At 43.2% G+C, this 23,719-nt stretch overlaps 1 protein-coding gene across 1 annotated transcript in view; it reads right to left on the bottom strand.

The window, feature by feature from the left end:
- The window catches only part of LOC311248106 (cGMP-dependent protein kinase 1-like), a gene marked incomplete at both ends in the record, with an annotated part of 112,038 nt that extends 89,249 nt beyond the window's left edge, over positions 1-22,789 (bottom strand). Inside the window, 4 exons of the mRNA XM_084339056.1 lie at positions 14,888-14,962; positions 15,117-15,182; positions 17,441-17,535; positions 22,742-22,789. Of these exons, the coding sequence (XP_084195182.1) occupies positions 14,888-14,962; positions 15,117-15,182; positions 17,441-17,535; positions 22,742-22,789 (284 nt within the window). The remainder of the gene's footprint in view (positions 1-14,887; positions 14,963-15,116; positions 15,183-17,440; positions 17,536-22,741) is intronic.
- Between the last annotated feature and the right edge of the window lie 930 nt (positions 22,790-23,719).

The following is a 23,719-nucleotide window of genomic DNA, read 5'->3' as shown; positions in this document are numbered from 1 at the left end:
TAGATGCTATCAAAGAATCTATCGAAGGCAAAATAGAAGCGCTAAGGGTGGATGCCGAGGCACATATTAAGCGCACCGTGGCACTGGAAATTGGCTTGGAAGCACACCAAAAAAATTTCGTTCGCATCTACAATGAAGTAGAGGTTAACAAAGTTAACCTAACTGCTGAGATGAAGGGGAACTACAATGAAATCAAGACGGAGCTCAGCGAAATAACGTTGGAGCTCACGCGAATCAATAAAGAACAGAAAGCTAAAATATTCGAGATGGAATATCAAAAACGCAAGCTGAATATTCGTATTGTCGGTCTGGACGAATCAGTGAGATGTGAAAACCCTGAAGAGTTTGCCACAGAATTACAGAAAATCTTGGGAACAGGAATCCTTCCTAAAATACCGGAGGTGGATCAGTGCTTCAGATTGGGTCCCCGCTCCATTGGCAATAACGCTAAGCCCAGAGTGATATTAGTTATACTGCGCCAAGTCAGAATAAAAGAAATGATTATGCGTGAAACTCGCAGGATGAAAGGCAATCTGAAATACATGGAGGTACCAATACACTGCTTTGAAGATTATTGTCGTGATGTAGTGGAACTGCGTGCCAAGTTCAAGACGGTGATGTCTCAACTATACCTGGGGAAATACAGACCCCTACTAATATACCCTGCAATACTTCGCATCGTCGACAAACAAGGAGCAAAGGTTCTCCTCAACTCGCCTGAAGATGCTGTTGCTGTCTGAACAACACGCAGAATAGTGTATAAATGGCCTTTTAAATCTCAGTTATGCAAGGTCACCATATAGTACAACCTTTAATAACCGAGGATTTGGGACAGAGAGACCTGCGTGCTCAGAGTTTTTGAATGCTTTCCCCGACGTGTTTATATTATTGCGGACATATTGGATTTAAGATTGGAACACTCCAGAACATACTGGAACATTCAGACAATGTAAAAATGACATATTGGAATAATCTAGAACATCGAAGCATTCTTTGATATATGGAGCATTCTGGAATATCAGCAATACGTGGTCATTCACTCTACCAGAAGCCCCTCGGGGGAATAATCAACAGCTATCTAGATGCAGAACCACAGAGCCATCATAGCCGGCCGGCTGAAAGATCACTCTACACAACGATCATCGCCCACCCCGGTCAGGGGAAATGCTGCATATACGTATTTAAAAACTGTTTTTTATTAATGGGAAATAATTTCACTACTTCTCCAATTAATACTTTAGATGTTTAAGCATAGCAATGCTCTTTTAAGATCTAAGTTAATGTTCTCTTCCTTTTACTTGTTTTTTTTTTCTTTTTCATCCGCTCTCTCTGATTTATTGAGGCTCTCTCTTCAGTTCAATACCTTCATATTATTCATGGGTTACTATAAATTACTATAAATTACAAGTTCATATAAAATGTAAGTGATTAGGGCATGACAATTGAAGCTTATTTTTGGTCTTTATTTTTAGTTTATCTCATTTAAATTTTTATTTATTTATTTTTTACGGGTAAGTGGCCAAGCCACAGTCGACATTCTACTTATGGTAGAATTTAGAGTGTTAGATCCTATGGTATACATAGGAATGTTAAGGATAATTGGATCATTCTGGGATATCCGGTGGTGCAAGGGAGAGAGTCATACGCAAAGGTTGTGTTCATGGAACACAATCCTGTACGACTCTCGGTGGGAGGGAAGGGTAGGGGATTTTTATTTGTATATATGTATGTTTTTAAGCTCGGCTCTCAACGGGACCTCACTAGTGGGATGTATATCTATTATTGCCTCGCACTCTAGAAGCATTACCAAAGAAACACACATTCTAGGGAAAGACATAGGTAAATTAGCGGACAACATATACCATAATATCAGTCACTCCTCTATTGGTACGAGAACTCGGGGTGTAGCAATAGTCGTTAAACGTAAGTTGAATATTGTACTAAAGGGAGTATGGTCTGATGTAGAAGGTCGGATAACTATAGCTAAGATTGAACATAAGAACAGGAAAATAGCGTTGATAGCGGTATACGCCCCAAATTTGTACGAAGAAGATTTCTTCACTACACTAACCAATGCAATGTTAGACATTCCCGATTACTCATTTATAATAGGAGCAGATTTTAATGCCATCTGGAACCCAAGGATAGACAAATCTTACCTCGCCTTTTCCAGCGAACAAAAGAATTCATCGAAGGCATTAAAGGATTGGTCAAAGATTACAGGTGTAAAGGACTTATGGCGGTTACTTAATCCCACAACCCGAAAGTACTCTTGTCGATCTGCGAGACATAAGACACTATCCAGAATAGATTATGTCTTTGCATCACAGAGACTATTTGATAATTATGAAGTGGAAATGATACCCAACGCACTATCAGATCACTGTTATTTACTCCTTAAAGGTACATTTGGTATACTATCCTCCCGAGCCCCAAGATGGCGATTTAACTCGTTGCTGCTTAACAACAAGGAATTCATTACACAACTCAAAGAAGCTCTTATAGTATTCCAACGGGAGAATGCAAACTCGGTGCAAGACCCCAGAATAATATGGATGTCGGTAAAGGGAATGATCAAAGACTTCACGGATAGCTTTTCCTCCAAAATGCGCAAGAATCAAAGCACAAAACTGGATGAGCTGGAAACGCTTTACTCAACGTTATTTAATTCTCTGAAATACAACAACTCAACTCGACTAGAAAATCAAGTTAACGTACTAAAAATAGAGATCAATGCCATATACAGACAACAATCGGAAATACAAATACGCAGCACAAGACAACAGCAGTACTCCCATGGTTCCAAACCCAGCCACCTATTAGCCATGCGATTAAGAATTAATGCAACATTTGCAGATATAACTACCATTAGAGCACAACAAGTACTTGTAACAGATCCTGTAAAAATAAACGATACATTCAAAGTATTCTACTCCGACTTATATAAATCAGAAATGACCTTCGATCAAAACAAAATGGACACATTTCTTAATCAAATTATTCTCCCTAAACTTTCAGAGGATGACGCTAAACAGTTAGAAATACCGATCACACTAGAGGAACTCAAGAAGGCCATAACCGCAATGAAAAGTGGTAAGGCTCCAGGAAGAGACGGTTTCCCATCAGAAATGTACCTTTCTTGTTGGGACATAATTGGCCCCTTATTACTAAATATGATCTTATACTCAGTCAAGGAGGGGAACTTCCATAAAATTGACAATATTGCACTCATAACAGTCCTCCTTAAAAAAGACAAAGACCCCAACGAGTGCGGTAGTTATAGACCTGTAAGCCTCCTCGGAACAGATATCAAACTGTACTCTAAGGTATTAGCCATCAGATTACAAAAGCATATGACGTCTTTAGTTCACCCGGACCAAACTGGCTTCATAGGAGGCCGCCTGATCACTGAGAACATAAGACGTATACTGCACGTACTTGATGCCGACAAGGAGGACACCATACCTAAGGCGATGCTGTCCCTGGATGCTATGAAGGCCTTTGACAGGCTGGAATGGTCGTATCTGTGGGCAGTGCTAGAAAGGATGGGGTTAGGAAAAGGATTCATCGATATGATTAAAGTATTATACAAAGACCCATCGGCCATGATTACAACAGGCACAATCATCTCTGAAATATTTCCGGTATCACGCTCTGCCAGACAGGGTTGTCCTCTTAGTCCCGGACTGTTCAATCTATCATTAGAGCCTTTAGCACAATATATAAGACAATCCCAATCCATAGAACCTATCGTAATCAAGGGCACACAACAAATTTTTTTTTATATGCGGACGATGTAATATTGTTCATGAAAAACCCCAACACCACATTGCCTCATCTGCTCAAGTTGATTGAGGACTTTGGTGATTTATCGGGATTTAAGATAAATTGGCCGAAGTCGGCTTTCCTTCCACTTAACACCCCTGCAAAAAAAGATACAACCCTCCCAGGACAGATACCGATGGTAAAACATTTCAGATGCTTGGGAGTGGAAATATTCCCTACCATAAGACAAACGGTGAAGCACAACTACACAAAAATCCAAAACAAAATCAAAGATGACCTTGATAGATGGGCAAAACTTAAGAACACAGTACAAGCACGGATATCAATAGTTAAGATGGATGTACTACCTAAAATCAACTTCTTCTGTTCAATGCTACCGTTACCCCCTCCAGAGGGTTACTGGAAAAGATTACACTCCTCCACATACAAATTTATTTGGAATAACAAACCACCACGTATAAAAAGATCCACCGCACAGAGAAATAAAGCAGATGGTGGCATGGCATTTCCAGATTTTTTCCTATATTTTAAGGCGTACTCATTAAGTCCATTGACAACATGGTTTGACTCCCAAGCATTAGCATCTTGGAGAAAAATAGAAGAAAACATAGTAGCCCCACATAGACTGAAGGACATAGCATACACTAAACTACCAATCAAGCACTGTGAACGAAAATTTGGCCCCATAATTACTCATGCGATCCGGATATGGCGTGAATCACAAAAAAAAATCCTAACCCACAAGAATGGCACAATCATACTCCCTTATTCAATAACAATGCTCTCTTAATTGGAAAACGACCTATAAGATTCCCTATATGGGAAGAGCAAGGCATACACTCATTAGGGGATGTTTTTAACAAACAGGGTTTTTGTAGTGATAAAGAAATACGCAAAAAATGTAATCTCACCAAGTCCACATGGCTTTTTCACAAACAGTTAGAGCTATGTTTGAAGTCTCACGGTGTTCCATTAGACAGACCAATTGAACACCACAGATACCACAAATTCTTCTACTCAAGAGAGACATCGAGAGGTTTTGTTTCAGAATTTTATCATCAATTACTAACGTCCTCGTATGAAACCCTCCAACTTGACTCTGTCTGGAGGAGGGATATACCAGACCTGGAAAATGACTTTGATTGGCAAGGAGCCTGGGCAAATGTCCGACTTACATCAAGGAACCCGGATCATCAACAAATCAATCTTAACTATATTCACAGGACATACTTGACTCCTATAAGACTGTGCCGAATGGGGCTCAAACAAGATTCCAAATGCACCCAATGTACAAATGGGGACGAAGGGACATTTATGCACATGTATTGGGACTGCTCACCAGTTAAGGCATTCTGGAAAGATGTGACCCAACAAATATCAAAACTCGTATCTTGGAATATACCTGTACACCCCTCGGTATTGCTGTTGAATGATGTTTTTGAGTTTGCAGTGAATCCACAGCTAAAGAGATTGGTTTTATCGGGTATCACAGTAGCCAAAAAGCTGATCGCATCACGCTGGTTTCAACCGGAAAAAATTTGCCGTAAAGTTTGGTTTCTTACATATCTCGATGTAATTTACCATGAAATATCTACAGCAAGAATTCTGGGTCTCAATGAATCCAAAATGTCAATGTGGTTAGAAGTGGTGGAGAGAATAAAAGCTAGCTTATAATGGTAGTGTCTGGTTAGGTGCGAGGGATAGTGGAGGTACTTCTCAAGGTGGGGTCCGGGAGGGGGGGGTTCGAGCTGAGCATATGTGTGTAGGTTTTTTTTTTAGATAACAGGTATTATGGGTATATCTTATATAAAACAACTAACCAAAAGGTGATCTCATTGGATGTGCCCTGACAATTAATGCTTGTATATCTTATCGTGTGTTGTCATGTTTGTTTATATGTTTGTTTAAAAAATAATAAAAAAAAAAAATACAAAAAAAAAAATACAAAAAAAAAATGTATTAACAGATTGCAGAATGGGTACAATACAGTACAGCTCAATACTCAATACAAAGGGGATGCAGACCAGAGAAAGACTTTCGTCTTGTTTACATCAGGGTCCCCCATTTTCAATTCATCAGGACATATATGACATCCATGACATACAGATAGACAGTACTGCTACATCTATACATTTATGGCATACCAGATTTGCAAATACAGTACTGTTTGTGATACAAAAATAGTCCAGAAAAGAGAGTATATACATTTGACGTAAAACTGTACATTGGAGGAGGTTGGGTAGGTGGGGTGGGGTTGGGGGGGGGGCTGTACATTGGAGGTGGTTGGGTGGGTGGGGTGGGGGTGGTGGTTGGGTAGGAGGGGTGGGTGGGGAACACTGTACACCTGTACAAGCAAAACTGTACATTGGAATATTGACAAAACCATGCTTGGTCATTTACTGTACATTGGAGGGGGTTGGGTTAGGACATTTACAGGGGCCAGTTTCGAATTGCAGTCTCCCGTAGGTGTTCTTTGAGAGTGGTTTTGAAAGTGGGTAGTGATTCACATTCCTTTACAGCTTTGGGTAGGGCGTTCCACATTGATGTGGCATAATTGCGAAACGTGTTTAGTCCCTTGTTTGAGCCGAATCTGGGTTTAACATGATTTGTGGAGCTCCCTCTGGTGTTGTGATCGTGGTCTTCACTGACCTTTGGGAAGTATTTTGACATGTACATGGGTACCTTGGTCGTGTAGTGTATCTTGTAGACCAGGCCCATTGCAAGTTGCTGTACTCTGTCGTCTACTCTAAGCCATCCTAGGTTGTCAAAGTGGGCAGGGGTGAGGTGGGTTCTAGGAGTAAGGTCAAGCAGTAGTCTGACCAGTTTGTTTTGAGATGTTTGTAATTTAGTTTTTAGCGCCTTTGAGGTGCTTTGGTACCATGAGGTGCAAGCATAGTCGTAGTACCCTTGAATGAGTGCTCCTGCCAGAGTCTTCAGGGTATTCTTGTTTACCAGAGAGGAGATCCGGTACAAGAATCGAGTTTGTTGGTTGACTTTTTTTATTACATTGGATGCCATTTTTTCACAGGAAAGATTAGCCTCTAGGATGGAACCCAGGTAGGTAATTTCATCTTTCCTTGTGACAATATTGTCACCCACTGTAACTGAGAAGCCATCGGTCTTGCTGAGTTTATTATTTGAACCGAAGAGATTTGACTCTGTTTTGCCCATGTGTAATGATAGTTTGTTATCAGCGAGCCATATGCAGATTTTGCCTAGAGGGTTTTTTCAACCTGTAACTTGTTCTTGTCAGAGACCAGCAGGGCTGAGTCATCCGCAAACAGGAACAAGTTGCATACACAAGCTGACCACATGTCATTTGCATAAATTAGGAACAGTAGCGGTCCTAGTAAAAGTTGACCTTGACCTAGTATGCTTCCTTGTGGAACACCACAGCTCACTGGGAGGGGGGGGGGGGATAGGGTACCGTTTACCTCCACCATCTGTTCCCTCCCCTCAAGGTAGGATTGCATCCAGCTCACTGATAGACTATCAAAACCAATTGCTTTTAGCTTGTCAATCAGAATGGAGTGATTGACAGTGTCGAAGGCCTTTTGTAGGTCCAGCATGACCATGCCGCAGTATTTGCCCGCATCCACCTCTTGTTTGATGTGGTCGTTAAAATAGAGAAGGCATGTGTCAGTGGAGTGGGATGTTCTGAAGCCAGATTGGAATTCGTAGATTCGATTTTTTTTCTGCGAGGTACTTTTCGACCTATTCGTAGACTATTTTTTCCATGACTTTCGAGATGGAGGTAAGAATAGAAACAGGGCGGTAGTTGCCTGGGTCTAATTTGCTGCCCTTTTTGTGCAGAGGGGTCACCCTCGCAATTTTGAAGTCCTTGGGGACGTGTCCCTGTTTTATGGAGAGGTTTATTATGTGTGTGATGACTGGGGTGATGGCGGCTGCTGAGTCTCTGAGGAATTTGGAGGGGATGTTGTCATGGCCAGTGGCCTTGTTAGGTTGGAGGGCGCTCAGTTTTTTGAGTACATCATCTGTTGTTACCATTTCCAGCTTGAAGTCGTCTTTGCGGACCCCTAGGTTTTTGTAGTAAGCTACTATGTGTTCTACCCCATAATGCCCTGAGTGGGAGGGTAGTTTGTTTACCAGTGTTGTGGCTATGTTTGTGAAGAAAATGTTTAAGTAATTGGCTACATCCAGCTTGTCTGTGATGAGCGTGTTGTCCGTCTTTATGTTTATGTTTGAGAATCTGGTTTTAAGTTTTTTACTGCAGCCTAGTTGATTATTGAGTCATTTCCAAAGTTCACGTGGTTTGTTTTTGTTTTCCTCAGTTTTGTCATTGATGAAATTCTTTTTTGCAGTTTTGATCATGGAGTTTACGTCGTTTCTTAGTCTGTTTCTTTCCAGTTTGAGTTCAGTCACGTGGGCTTGGAGTTCACTTCTCATGCTTTTGGTAAGCTTTGACTGACTTTTACGAAACTCAGAGCATTTTTTGTCTCTGGTTTTCATAGCGGCCAGTATTTTGGAGTGCATCCACGGCTCAGCGCGATTTTTTACCCTGGTGGTTCTTAGGGGGGCCATGTCGTTTAGTATTGTTGGAAATTTGGTTTTGAAACCAAGCCATGTTTCTTCAAACAGTGTACCATTGAGCTCATCTGACCAGTCCAGATTCTCCAGTTTAAGGTTAAAGGCCTCGCTAGAGTAGGTTTTGAGGTCTCTAGATGTGACTGTTTTGTGACAGCCAGCCTTTTGTTTTAGCTTTTTGCGGGTACAGAATATCATATAATGATCACTTAGCCCGCATGCTATAACCCCTTTATTGGAGATCTTGAACTTGTCGCAGGTCAGAATGAGGTCAATAGTAGTCTGAGTTGATTCACATACACGTGTGGGTTGGGTGATTAGCTGGCTGAGGCCGTGCAGATCACAAAACCTACTGAATGACTTGAAGACGGGTGCATCTTTTCGTTGCATATCCGTGTTCCAGTCTCCAATAAGAATTTTGTCTACATCCTCAACTCCAGCTAAACACCCGTCAAGTGTATCATAAAAGCCACTATGATCTGGCGGTCTGTAGATTGAGCCAACTAGTAGGGATTTCGCCCTTTCGAATAGGATTTCCACCCATACAGTTTCAATTGATTCATGATTCAGGTCAGTTCTGTTGATGAATTTGGTGTCTTTGTGTATGTGTACATACAGACACCACCTGCATGTTTGTTCCTATCATTCCTGATTATTGAGTAGTTCTCAATCTCTATCTCTGGATCTTTTACAGAATCGTCAAGCTTAGTTTCTGAGAAGCACAGTATGTTTGCCTTACCGTGTGTGTGTCCCCTTCCCAACCCCCCCCCCCCCCCCCCCCACCTCCAATGTACAGCCCTCACCCAACCCCACCCCACCCAACCAACCTCCTCCAATGTACAGTTTCTATGCCAAATGTATATACACTCCTTTTCTGGACACTTTTGTATCACAAACAGTACTGTATTTGCAAATCTGATATGTCATAAATGTATAGATGTAGCAGTACTGTCTATCTGTATGTCATGTATGTCATATATGTTATGATGAATTGAAAATGGGGGACCCTGATGTAAACAAGTCGAAAGTCTTTCTCTGGTCTGCATCCCCTTAACAATTGTATGTATTGAGCTGTACTGTACTGTACCCATTCTGCAATCTGTTAATAAACTTTTCAATCAATCAATCAATCAACCATTTATGAATAATTGTTTGATTTCATCCAATTAGTTTTTTAGGCTGTTTATGTTGAGGTGAAAAATGTTCAGTCCATTAGAGTTGGTTATTTCATTGATGTTGTCCGGTTCGAAGTATTGTTCATTTGTGATCTGTTCCTCTGTGTGGGGCAGGGGGGCTTTGTTGTCATGGGTGGGAAGGGGGGAGGGGGGGGGTCGGATCCCACGCCGTGCTGGTACAACAAAGGACTTGTTCCAGAATCCTTTGTTCATGGTTGATTTCACTGTTAGCTAGCAGGCTGCTAGCTAGCAGGCTGATGTTTGATGACCGTCTTGAGGGGGCTTTGTTGTTGTTTGGTCCGTGAGAGGGAAGGGGGGGAGGGGGGATGGGGGGTATCCTTTGTCCTGGGACGACTCTGCTAGCAACGTTAGCTAGCATGCCATCGGTCCTTTGTTCATGGTTGTTGTTTAAACTGGCTATGCTAGCCAGCCGGCTATCGGGCATCGAGATGTTTGAGTCCCCCGTCGAGTTGGTCATCATGGTTGCGACCCTCGGTTCACCTCCTCTCGTCTCTGCCTCACGTGTGCTTGTCTGCTGCGGCGTCATTGGGGGAAAGTCACCATCCACGCTGTGGATGTAGCCGTGGGGTGTGTTGTTGTTGTTCACGACGGACACCTCCATCGCTTCTTGTGCAGCCAGACCAAGGGCTAAATCCACAAAGAATGGATTGCACGAAGCAAGTTGCACCCTTACTTACAATTCATTATGAAATTAAAATGGGGGGCCCTGATGTAAACAAGACGAAAGTCTTTCTCTGGTCTGCATCCCCTTAACAATTGTGTGTATTGAGCTGTACTGTATTGTACCCATTCTGCAATCTGCTAATAAAATTTTCATTCAATCAATCAATCAATCTGCACAGTGATTGATTGAATGAAAATTGTATTAACAGATTGCAGAATGGGTACAATACAGTATGGCTCAATACACACAATTGTTAAGGGGATGCAGACCAGAGAAAGACTTTCGTCTTGTTTACATCAGGGTCCCCCATTTTCATTTCATAATGAATTGTAAGTAAGGGTGCAACTTGCTCCGTGCAATCCATTCGTCTTCTAGCCTGAGTTCTGGTCAAAACCGGTCCCGGGTTTTGGTGTATGTCTCCAGACAGGAGCAAATATAATAGAAATATTGATTTTCTATCAAACTTGCCTGTCGGGGGTAGTTTCTTTCTTTTGGGATTCACCGTCAGCAGTCTGTGAATAGTTGCAGCTCCAATGGCCAGATGTTTCCTCTCCGAGCCATTCAACAGGTAAAAGTCACAATGGGACTGTAGATTCTCGCTTTTGTTACTTTCCACCGCCGTTTTCTGACGATTCTGTGCTTAATTCAGGCACACGTCTGTAATCCACAGTATGGCGAGTAAGAAATGCGCAAATATTCTTGTTGATCTTCTTGTTGCTGTTTTTTGTTGATGGTATCCATGGGCAGGTTGGGGGCGTGCAAGCAGTGCGATCGCATAGGACCTCGCGAGAATTTTTTTTGTACATTTATTTTTAAATTAAAAAGAAAAATTTAATTTTGTTTTTATAAAAATAAAAATAAATAGAATGTTAACACTTTGATCGCCATGGTGGAATTCATAATTTACCATCCCTAGCCAGCTCTATTTGTCTATGGAGAAGTTCCCCTTCTTTGCAGGGCTATAACTTTTTAAATTGTATTGCTAAATTGACATTATTATGAAGTATATCTTATCTTATCATATCTTATCTTGACATTATTATGGCCCATTCAATGTCCTATATCTATTGTTCAGGGTGTAGCAACGTTATACTTTTTCATTCACATATTCATACTAAAATACGGTCTAAAGTATAAGTATGTTTTTATCGTTTTCTGCAGCTTTCTCCAGAACTTGATTTATAGCCCCAAATGCATTATATTGATGATCAAATACAGTTTGGTAGCGATCGGTGCCAGATAAAAAATGTCAACTGGAGGTACTTCTAGAAGTTACTACGTATGATCTGATGTTGACCGGATGGGCGGGGGGTCGTTTATAATTCCGTGGGCAACGTTATATCATTCATCTAGTGTGGGTCATATGATCATCAGAGCAGTTAGTATAGAATACATTAGAAAATAACGCTGAAACTCACCGTATCTTCCTCGCGCCGTTGGGGAATAGAATTTTTTTCTATTATGGGATGTCGAAATATCCGATCCATTTCCAGGTTGTATAATAGTATATACGTCCAAATCATGTTGTTTATCGAGTTATGTGCACCGATCGGTGTTCACTGTGTCAAGATGGAGTCTTGCTAATGATAGCGAGTGCCCGGACGAAATATGGGCGATCTGCTGATCGGCCACCAGATGGCGCTCTTGAACCGTTAGAGAGTTGAGTGGAGCTCAGGAGTATATCTCAGGTCCCCGGGAGAGAAATATGATTTTTGAAATATTGATATCAAAGACGTGTTACGGCGTCTTCGGCAGAATGAGCATGGCGGGCAATTACGAGTTTCGGCGTTTCCGGCGATTAAAGTGTTAACAATCACTTTCCATCACAGACCTAAAATCTAGTTTAGCTTACATGCTTATATATTTCACATTAGATACGTTTGTAGAATAGTGTTCCGGGCTCTGCGGCTCTGCAGATATACTATTGGTTTCATTCAATGACCCGTTTACTTTTGTGCAAAGCATCGTGGGAGGACAAACACTAGGGGGAGCTGGTTGGCGTCGGTCTGGTAGTCGGTAGAGAGATGTGAAGAAGACCGGTATTATCCACGAGGGGAGGGGGTACAGGTACGGGGTCTATTCGGCGCTATCCACGGGAGCGAGTGGATGTCTTGGCCAAGAGCATCCTACTTTTGAAAACCAAATGTGCAGCATCGGAGCAGAAGAAATAACGCTGCGTGTCAATATCAATACCAAGTATAGTGATTAGGTTATGCCAAGACGAAAAGGACGTTCGGCAGATGGACTGAAGATGAAAGTTGTTGCGTGTTAGAACATTCAGTCAGGCTAGCCATGTCGGCTAGTAACTTAGCTAAAGGCAGGGACAGCTAACTAGCGTTAGCTAACCTAGCTAGCTACGTTATCGAGTGCTAACGTGTAGCAGATAAACTAGGAACAGACTCCCAAGTTCATCCCAACGGGGGGGACAATATCATGGGACTGGTGAACTTTGTCATCTCCACGGTCGTCTCCTTCCTCTTGGACCTGATTCTGCGTTAGGGTGAGTTTTTAATGCAATCTATTCTGTTCCCGCCATGGATCTCTCTCTCTCTCTCTCTCTCTCTCTCTCTCTCTCTCTCTCTATCTCTCTCTCTCTCTCTCTCTCTCTCTCTCTCTCTCGCGCTCTCTCTCTCGCGCTCTCTCTCTCGCGCTCTCTCTCGCGCTCTCTCTCTCTCGCTCTCTCTCTCTCGCTCTCTCTCTCGCGCGCTCTCTCTCGCGCTCTCTCGGTCTCTCTCTGTCTCTCTCTCTCACTCGGTGTGTTGCATCGTGCACTTTGTGACGTGTGTACTAAGCTTATAGAGTTCGATTCAAATAAGGCAAAACTGCAAATCTGCATGTCGTGCTTGAAAAATTAACCTGGCATAGTGTGATTAACTGCTCAGCCCCAGCAGATATCTTAATTGAGACAGAACTGCTGAACACCCTCTGTTTGGGGGCGGGGTCTTCAGCTAGATCAAGCAAACTGGATAATAGCCATGTGTCTCTGGGAAATGTTTTATTAAGTTTTATTCATAGTTTTAAACAGAGTTGTCAATGCCAAACATATCAAACTGATACAATGTTTCATAATGCAAAAGATCACATATCAATCAATCAATCAATCAATCAATCAATCAATCAAATGTATTTGTTTTTTTTTATCCACTTTTTCTCCTCTTTTTCTATTTTTCTCCCATCCCAATTACCCGCTGTGCCAATTCTCCCCTCCCCTGTCTTGAACGTTCCTCGCATATGCCCCCCACTGGCCAGTTGTAGGGAGGATAGAAGCCTTGCATCACGTGTCCCCTCCGATACACGAGGAGGCAGCCTGTCACATCTTTTCACCTGCCAGCGCGGACTCTCATTGGCGAGGTGTAACGTGTGGGAGGCTCACACTACCCCCGCCATTTCCTGTCTCTGCTGTGCAGACGTCCCCCAACCGACCTGTAGGAGTCGCTGTCCACAACGTCCAGATTACCACCCATCGACTTCCACCCGCTAACTCTGCCAATTGAGTTAGTATGACGGCCGGCCCAAGCCGGAGGCAACGCCGACAGCCGGAGTTGAACCCGGTGTCTCATGCGTTGGTGACAAGTGCAATGTCCGCTGCGCCACCCAGCCGCTGCCCATTCAAATGTATTTGTATAGCACATTTAAACATGACACTTGTCAACCAAAGTGCTCCACAGTGGGTAGTGTAGCAAAAAGTACTCCTAAAGTATAAATAGACTGGGAAAAATAAACAACGAACAGACAAACAAAGAAACAGAACAACACGTCAAAACAAACAAGGCAAGAGTCAGAGTGAGTCGGGGAAGGCCAGGGAGTATAGGTGGGTTTTTAGTTTAGATTTAAAGGACTCGATGGAGGGGGGGCAGATTTGATGGACATGGGGATGCTGTTCCAGAGGTCAGGGACTGTGACAGCAAAAGCACGCCCCCCCCCCCCCCCCCCCCCGGACTTGAAGTTGGGCCTACGGGTGGTTAGGAGACCCGTATCAGCAGATCTGAGGGCCCTGACATTGGTATAGGGCAGTGCTTCTCAAACAAAATAGTCATGAAATGGGCCATGTTTAAATTGATTGAAATAACACCAATATCGTGACCTTTCAAATTGGCCCTATATTTTGTTTTCAGAGCTGTCATGGATGAAAAGCCAGCTTCACACAGATACTGTATGTGGTGCTGAATGGTATCAACACCTTAACTGCTGCATCATGAGATACTTGGTGGGCCATGAGATGAGATACTTGGTACTCAGCACCACACTCTGAAACTAGCTCTCTAGGTGGTATCAGATGAGATTTCAAAGAGTTCTTCCAAGAGTTTGGATGGAGATGTGTCAGGAAGCTTTGTCTCAATGTTGTCTGTAAAGGTTTTTTTTAACCAGAGTAACTTGGTTTTATTAAATAATGATTTTCAGATTTTGAGAAATGGTATTTTCATGGAGAACAGTGCAGCTGCAACAGATAGCACTTTAGTGATAATTTTCTGGAATCGCATTTTTTATTTTTATTTTTTAAATACATCTCAAGGCTCCCCCTGTCATGCCTCTGCGCCCCCCCTGGGGGGCGCGCCCCCCACTTTGAGAAACACTGGTATAGGGGGTGAAGAGGTCAACATGTATTTCCTGTTGTAGTGTTTGCTAATATCAATGACTGAGAAAATAAACTCCCATAGCAACGCAATGCCACTGAAACGTGTGTGGATGGACTCACTTGGCCTTGAGCTCGTCACTGTCGTACTGCTTGTCACTGACCTCATCCAGGCCCCCTATCAGCTGCTTGAAGGACCTGGGTCACACATGCATGAACACATAGAACCGTCTCAAAAAACATCAACAATCAACCTATAGCAATGTGTAACAGTGCAGGCGGCAAGTGCTTTGTGTGTTTTGAAACCATCATATCATAAAGGTTACTGAAATGAACAAAGTCAGTCGCTCACTCTCTGTCAATGACCAGACAGGTGACATCTCCCAAGGCTGTGACACTGGCTGTACGGACATCCTCACTGGGGGGGGAGAGACAGAGAGACAGGGAGACAGGGAGACAGATAGACAGAGAGACAGGGAGACAGAGAGACAGGGAGACAGAGAGACACAGAGAGACAGGGAGACAGAGAGACAGGGAGACAGAGAGACAGAGAGACAGGGAGACAGAGAGACAGGGAGACAGAGAGACACAGAGAGACAGGGAGACAGAGAGACAGGGAGACAGAGAGACAGAGAGCCAGGGAGACAGAGAGACAGAGAGCCAGGGAGACAGAGAGACAGAGAGCCAGGGAGACAGAGAGACATAGAGACAGAGAGCCAGGGAGACAGAGAGACAGAGAGCCAGGGAGACAGAGAGCCAGGGAGACAGAGAGACATAGAGACAGAGAGACAGGGAGACAGAGAGACAGGGAGACAAAGAGACAGAGAGACAGAGAGCCAGGAAGACAGAGAGACAGAGAGCCAGGGAGACAGAGACATAGAGACAGGGAGAGAGGGGGACAGAGAGACAGGGAGAGGGCGAAGAATGATTAATCAGATCCGCGCTTAGATATGAAAATTAAATTAGTTTGTACTGGTCTGGAGATGATTGCTTGGCCTTAAAGCAAACATCAAGCTTCAAACAGAATTTGAAATATGTTATTCCCTGATTGCGATTTGCTTTCTGTGTGTGTGTCTATGCCTGTGCGTGTATGTGTCTGTCTCTGTCTACCTGTCGCTGGGTGTGTGTGTGTGCATGTCTCTGTCTATCTGTGTGTGTGTGTCTCTCTCTGTCTATCTCTGTTCGTGTATCTGTGTGTATCTGTGTAGTAGTAGTAGTGATAGTGGTGGTGGGGTGTCTTTGATATCCTTGCCTCTGATCATAATGCAACAACACTTTACACCAAAAGCCTCCGACATGCTTCTGGACGTGTCCGCAGCCTCATGTCATTACAACAGTTAGTCCTGCAGGGGGCGTCTCACTCACACTGAGCAGCGTCCAGCGTGGTTTACAGGGATTATTATGGGCGGCCACGCTTTCCCAACTTCAAGCTCTTCCATGAAGTAAAGCTCATAGGAGTGAAAACAGCCCAGATACATGTGTGTCTGCAGCTCTGCGTCTGCTGATGGGTGCCGCTGGTTTCCTCTCCGGCTTCAGGGAACACTCGTTACTGCTCTTGTTACTGCTCACATCGCAGCGACAACCAGAACCTGCAGATTCCTCCTGAGCAACGTCAGAAGGATCGGCCCCTTCCTGACAAAATAAGCCACCCAACTCCTCGTCCAATCAACAGTCATCTCCCGCCTCGACTACTGCAACACACTGCTCGCTGGCCTCCCGGCCACTGCCACCAAGCCTCTTCAACTCATTCAGAACGCAGCGGCCCGCCTGATCTCAAACCTACCGAAGTCGGCCCATGTCACCCCACTTCTTAGGGACCTGCACTGGCTCCCCATTGCCGCACGTATCCGCTTCAAGGCCCTCGACCTAGCATACCGTGCGGCAAAGGGAACCGCTCCCACCTACCTCCGGTCAATGGTCTCTAACTACACACCCTCAAGACCCCTACGCTCTGCATCTTCTGGCCGCCTCAGACCCACTCCTATCCGAGCTGCAGGAGGGTCATCAAGGAGAACCTGCCTTTTCTCAGTCCTTGCCCCACAATGGTGGAACGAACTACCCACCCCAGTTAGGACAGCCGAAACCCGTCCAATCTTTCGCCGTCGACTAAATACGCACTTCTTCAACCGTTATCTGAAATTTAAAAATTTTAATAATCTAACCCTAACTAACCTTCCTGTCATCATGCACTTGTCCTAATAAACTAACCTACACTGAACATTGTTACTCAGCTGATAGAGTTGTGCCCTTCCTGATGACTTGTCGTACAGAACTTGTAAGTCGCTTTGGATAAAAGTGTCAGCTAAATGACTAAATGTAAATGTAAATGTTACATTCACAGGCAGTATATGTGATTGAACTGAAGTCACAGGCAAACAATGTGCGCAAATTCTGTTTTAGGATGGATTTTCCCTTTAAGTAATGTAGTGATTGAGAATGTGCTCGTGGAGGCAAAACGTGTGTGTGTGTTTGTGTGTTTGTGTGCGTGTGTGTCTATGTGCAAGCTCTGCTGAGGCCCATAATATATTTATGTGAAGATTATCCGTGTGTGTGTGTGTGTGTGTGTGTGTGTGTGTGTGTGTGTGTGTGTGTGTGTGTGTGTGTGTGTGGGTGTGCGTGCGTGCGTGCGTGCGTGCGTGCGTGCATGCGTGTGTGTGTGTGTGTGTGTGTGTGTACCCTGTTAGAGCCTGCTCTCCAAACCAGTCTCCTCTAGACAGAGTGTTGAGGAACACTGGCTCCTCAGTCGCCGAGTTCTGATGGGTGACCTTAACCTGTAGGGGTCAAGGGTCAGACAGCCTGGGAATAAGACCTTAACCTGTAGGGGTCAGACAGCCTGGGAATAAGACCTTAACCTGTAGGGGTCAGACAGCCTGGGAATAAGACCTTAACCTGTAGGGGTCAGACAGCCTGGTGACCTTAACCTGTAGGGGTCAGACAGCCTGGTGACCTTAACCTGTAGGGGTCAGACAGCCTGGGAATAAGACCTTAACCTGTAGGGGTCAGACAGCCTGGGAATAAGACCTTAACCTGTAGGGGTCAGACAGCCTGGGAATAAGACCTTAACCTGTAGGGGTCAGACAGCCTGGTGACCTTAACCTGTAGGGGTCAGACAGCCTGGCAATAAGACCTTAACCTGTAGGGGTCAGACAGCCTGGGAATAAGACCTTAACCTGTAGGGGTCAGACAGCCTGGTGACCTTAACCTGTAGGGGTCAGACAGCCTGGCAATAAGACCTTAACCTGTAGGGGTCAGACAGCCTGGTGACCTTAACCTGTAGGGGTCAGACAGCCTGGTGACCTTAACCTGTAGGGGTCAGACAGCCTGGGAATAAGACCTTAACCTGTAGGGGTCAGACAGCCTGGTGACCTTAACCTGTAGGGGTCAGACAGCCTGGCAATAAGACCTTAACCTGTAGGGGTCAGACAGCCTGGTGACCTTAACCTGTAGGGGTCAGACAGTCTGGGACTAAGACTAAGAAGGAAGACTAAGACTAAGAAGGAAGACTAAGAAGGAAGACTAAGACTAAGAAGGAAGACTAAGACTAAGAAGGAAGACTAAGAAGGAATACTCTGTGAGACGCACACTAAGCTAGAGTCTGTGTATGGAGGTTTGGGGGAAACATTGTTATTTATCAATACAACATGTGACTTTGTTAGATATTATTAAGTATTCACCACTGCCAGTCTGGCTCCCCCCTACAACTGTCTTAATCACTAATAGATGGGAGGCCGAGTCTGTCTAAAGTGAACTTGATTGATCCATGTTGGCAGACTACACAATTCTTTGTGTGTGATATCTAGTTATTATGTTGAGTCAAAATACGTTTGTTGGCCAGCCGTCTGTTGGTCATCGGTGTTCGTAATCTTACATTTAAATTAAATGTTTGCTCATGCATATCTTTGGACACCTCTAGCTGATAAACCAATCAGGATACAGAAACGGGATTTCGGGACCCCAAAATTGTCAACAAGAACAACGGAGAATGGATCTGACTGGAACGCTAGCTGATTATACACAACATGAGACAGTAAATACTATTGTAATAAAACGTTCAAAACTATGTTCAATTTGTGTATTGTTTTGTTACTATATAAGATTGTATTTCGCACTGTATTAACCATAACGATGTCACAGATGAGCTTTAGATGGTTAACGTGATATTAACGCTATCTATCCGACGGTCCGACCTAAATACTATTGTAATAAAACGTTCAAAACTATGTTCAACTTGTGTTTTGTTTCTTACTATAAGATTGTATTTCGCAAGCCATACCGACGTCAGGTGAGCTTGCTATCCATTAGATGGATAACGTGATATTAACGTTAGATCTAACCGACCACAATTTGATTCGAAATGTATTACATACCTCACTTTGTTGGTCTCTCTCTGGTCTGCATCCCCTTAACAATTGTGTGTATTGAGCTGTACTGTATTGTACCCATTCTGCAATCTGTTAACCGTTTTCAATCAATGTCAGACGTCTATAAAAAAAACGATTGAATTGCTCAGAATTTAAAATTATGTCCCCAATAGGACATAATAATATTAATATTATTCCCCAGTATGACACAATAAACACAGAATGAATGCTACCAAAGAGAATGCTATATGCAATTTGTGTATAAAGTGTGTATTAATCCTGTAACATGAGTCAAGGTCAGATCTAGCCTGGCATAGAGAACAGAATGTTGATTTTTTGATGTTCAAGTTTCTTTATTAGTTGTCATACAGAAGTACAGAATACTTTTATATAAAATGCTTCTTTCTGTTTTGCTCCAGAGATTGTGCTAGATAAAAATAGATAAGTATAAAATAGAAGTCAAGTACGTAGACAAGTGTTCAATATATACATACAATGTACAATGCAGAGTAGAAAAGTAACTGAGTTACAATACAATATACTATACAGTACAATGCAGAAATGGGATGAGGTACAATTTACAGTAAGGTGTAATGAGGTATGGGTTGTAGTGCAAATTCTTTGCCAATAAATATAAAGTGTGTTTAGGTGTTCTAAAGTGGGTGCTGCAGTGAGTTGTTTGTTTAAAGTGAGTGTGTGCGTGTGGATGTGTGTGCTGTGAGTGCATTTGATGGTTGTTACATAGTGTTATTGTCATTTGTATGTGTGTAATGTGTAACTAGTACAGTGAGAAGGCATTTGGCGATTTCTTTAAACAACGTCTCCTAACAGATGAGGTGGACTTCCATGCTCCTGTAAAAAAGATGAAACTCAAAACCTTCAAGGACACAGCAACATCAAGTGTTACCAAGGTGAGAGGCAAGGAGATGGCCCTGAAAGCAGACCGAGACCTCTTCGCCAGGCTTATAGTGGTGGGAACAGTCAGGAAGATTGACATCGGGGAAATGTTAGTCTACAGTCTGGGACCCTTCCCTGCAGCCATAGCGAACATGGATGGCTCTATGGTGAAAACTGATAAAGCCAAGTTAATGCACTTTCTCGAGGGATCAGTAAATCCACCCGCCACAGTTGAAGTCCTTGATGGCACAGGGGTGGAGGTGTTACCACTACAAACACTGTTCTCAATACAGGAGGAAGCAGACACCCGACTATTGCTTCACTGTGCTCATGCCTCTCAATACAGTTCCCATGTGGTGATCAGCAGTCCAGAGATTTCTTCGAGATTGACTGGATGTCACTTCCTCCAGCCCCAGTCGCAATCCTGGAACTTGTATACTGCTCCTGCAAAAAAACACAATGCATGAAGGGGCGATGCACATGCAAATCAAACAACCTACCATGTACAGACATGTGTCTGTGTTTGGACTGTCAGAACACTGTATCCTAAGTTTTCACTGGAGTTTTTTTCTTCTTTTTTTCATATATTTTATTTCTTTTTTGGAAGATAGGCACAGGTACAGGCATACAATGCACATTGTTGGTTCCAGCTATCTATTGTTTGATAGTTTGCACCATTTAATCTAGCTGTAGAAAGCTCCATTGTTACAACATCAGCTAATAACTGTTTCCAGTGATTAAAGGGCAGAGAATGTGGAGCTTGCCATCAAAGCACCAATTTTTTTTTTCAGCAGTACTTCCTGCCAGCCAAAATCTTCTCTGAACAATACTTAAAGCTAAAGAATCATCATCATTAAGGAGCAGTAATTTGGGACAACAGGGAATATGTTTTTGTAATACATGTTACTGTTAAAATAAATAACATGTTATTTTCACACTTGTTATTGTGTTATAAATGTTGATTGATTGATTGATTGATTGAAAACGTTATTAACAGATTGCAGAATGGGTACAGTACAGTACAGCTCAATACACACAATTGTTAATGGGATGCAGACCAGAGAAAGACTTTCATCTTGTTTACATCAGGGTCCCCTATTTTCAATTCATCATAACATATTACATACATGACATACAGATAGACAGTAAACAACAGCACAGGGACCATCCAATATCAAACTATTGTTAATTGTTATATTGGAAGAGTATATTTATGAGACAGTATATTTTGTACATATGTAACGGTTGTGACAACGTCAAATTTCTAACGTCACAGGCAACAACACAGACCGCTATTACCATAGTGTAACACACAGCAAGAATGTGAAACAAGTTACTATTATTAGTATTGGGTTAGAGTTGTTTGATTTACACTAACGTAATGTTAGATTGCTATCTGAGAAAGTTAAAATGCTAACGTAACGTTAGTCTTTGTGAGCTGGCTACAACATTTTCCAATGTGTAATCGGACGTCAAAACGGACTGCATATAAACTGCTGATGACTCATAACTTCCTATCACGTTTGAATAATGCTGTAAAGTTAAGTAAAAATGCATTTCAATAGTAATAGTAATGAATTGAGAGCTTACCGAATGCAGAGCTATCCAGTCTTGTCAACAGACGAGTAGCAATATTTACTTCCTGGTTCCAGGGCTTGAAGAATGTCATTGGGAGAAATCAAGTCACCTGACGTTGTAACGCGTTTTGATTGGTTCCGCAGCAACGCCCCTTTTCACAAACGTAGGTCGTTTTTATCTTATCAACACATTCATTTTCATAAAGATATGACCCAAAAACCGTTGCCAACACACGGAAATGTGTTATTATAGTATATTATGTAGTTCATATTACAATAACATATACTCTGTAAAACCAGATCAATCATTTCATTAACGGAAGCCTCTAGAGACCTTCGGCCCACCGTCTATAATTGCAAATAGGCAGCAATCATCTTGTGTGGCTAGAGCACGGAAAACACATTGTATTTGGATTGATCCACTTCAATTACACTGGCACACAAAGGGGGTATTGTAATAGCTTGTAATGGCATTCATGTGTGTGTGTGTGTGTGTGTGTGTGTGTGTGTGTGTGTGTGTGTGTGTGTGTGTGTGTGTGTGTGTGTGTGTGTGTGTGTGTGTGTGTGTGTGTGTGTGTGTGTGTGTGTGTGTGTGTGTGTGTGTGTGTGTGTGTGTGTGTGTGTGTGTGTGTGTGTGTGTGTGTGTGTGTGTGTGTGTGTGTGTGTGTGTGTGTGTGTGTGTGTGTGTGTGTGTGTGTGTGTGTGCATTTGTGTTTAGTAGTACAGGCCAGAGATGATGACCAGCTAGGATGAGCACTTAGGAAGACTAGGATGAGGATTTAGGAAGACTAGGATGAGGACTTAGGAAGACTAGGATGAGGATTTAGGAAGACTAGGATGAGGATTTAGGAAGACTAGGATGAGGATTTAGGAAGACTAGGATGAGGATTTAGGAAGACTAGGATGAGGACTTAGGAAGGCTAGGATGAGGATTTAGGAAGGCTAGGACGAGGACTTAGGAAGGTTATGAGGATTTAGGAAGGCTAGGATGAGGATTTAGGGAGGCTAGGGTGAGGACTCAGATTTAGGCCATGTCCAGACTAAAACGATTTTGGTCGTTTTAGGCAAAGTATTTGATCGTTTGCACCTTTCTGCCACACGGAACTGCGTTCTGGCAGCCTGAAGACGGTACTTTCTGATACCAGCTCCCAGAGTGCGCAATTCAGAAGACGCCTGAAGACGCCCCCCATCTTTACAGGCGATACACATCTTCTCCTGAACCGATGACGCGATAGCCCACCTCTCCCTTACCCCGCGTGTGAAAACATCACAACAACAATGTACAGCTATTGAGCTTGATCGGGCTTTTGCAGCTTTACATATGCTGTGCTCTCTCTATCTGTCTGAAGCGAGTGGGGCTCTGCTGTACACACACTCCCAACCCAGGTGCACACACATGCTCACACGCATCTCCCTTAATCCGCATGCAAACCCAGAAAAAAATAATAAACATGATACATATATGTCTTATATGTCCTGGCTAGAAGTGTTTATTAACACTTTCGCGGCCACTGGGATCCGTCTAATCTCACTCTATACGGCCAGCTTATCTTAACAACCTTTCATTGTGCGTGAGGCTGTTTGTAGAGCTAAATCTATACTTTATATTATTGCTATCTGTCCATTGTCATTGTCAATTGACACTATAAACCAGGGGTCTCAAACTCGCGGCCCGCGGGCCAATTGCGGCCCGCTGGATGATATTTTGCGGCCCCCTACTTGACATCAAAGTTTAGTGTTAGTGCAGCCCGTGCGCAACTTGTTGCCGAGTCGTTGTGTGAGTTGGATGTTTTATTTATTTTATCACTTGTAGGCTACCATAGCGCAGGCTCATGACAGCAACGTTACGTTAGTGACTTGGTTGAAATGTGATTTCGGAGTGATACCAAGTGGAAGGAAAATATATCCAGTGCGTATGGCAGGCATTCTCGAAATTCTCCGCTGTCTCCTCTGCAAGCAGTGCTCTGCCTGTCTGTGTCTGTCTACTCTGGTCCAATCACATTCAGCATCCCGTCAGCGTTTCTCCCCCCCACCCACAGTCTGCGAATCAGAGCAGAGTAGGGCGGGTTTTCACGGAATGAGTGTTGTCTCTTTCAGCGGGTCCAAGTCAGAGCGAGAGT

Source organism: Notolepis coatsorum, assembly GCF_963971535.1.
Source record: "Notolepis coatsorum genome assembly, contig: SCAFFOLD_241, whole genome shotgun sequence".
In the NCBI taxonomy this organism is placed as follows: Eukaryota; Metazoa; Chordata; class Actinopteri; order Aulopiformes; family Paralepididae; genus Notolepis; species Notolepis coatsorum.
The sequence above is the reverse complement of the archived record's forward strand: the minus strand, read 5'-3'. Positions and strand labels throughout refer to the sequence as shown.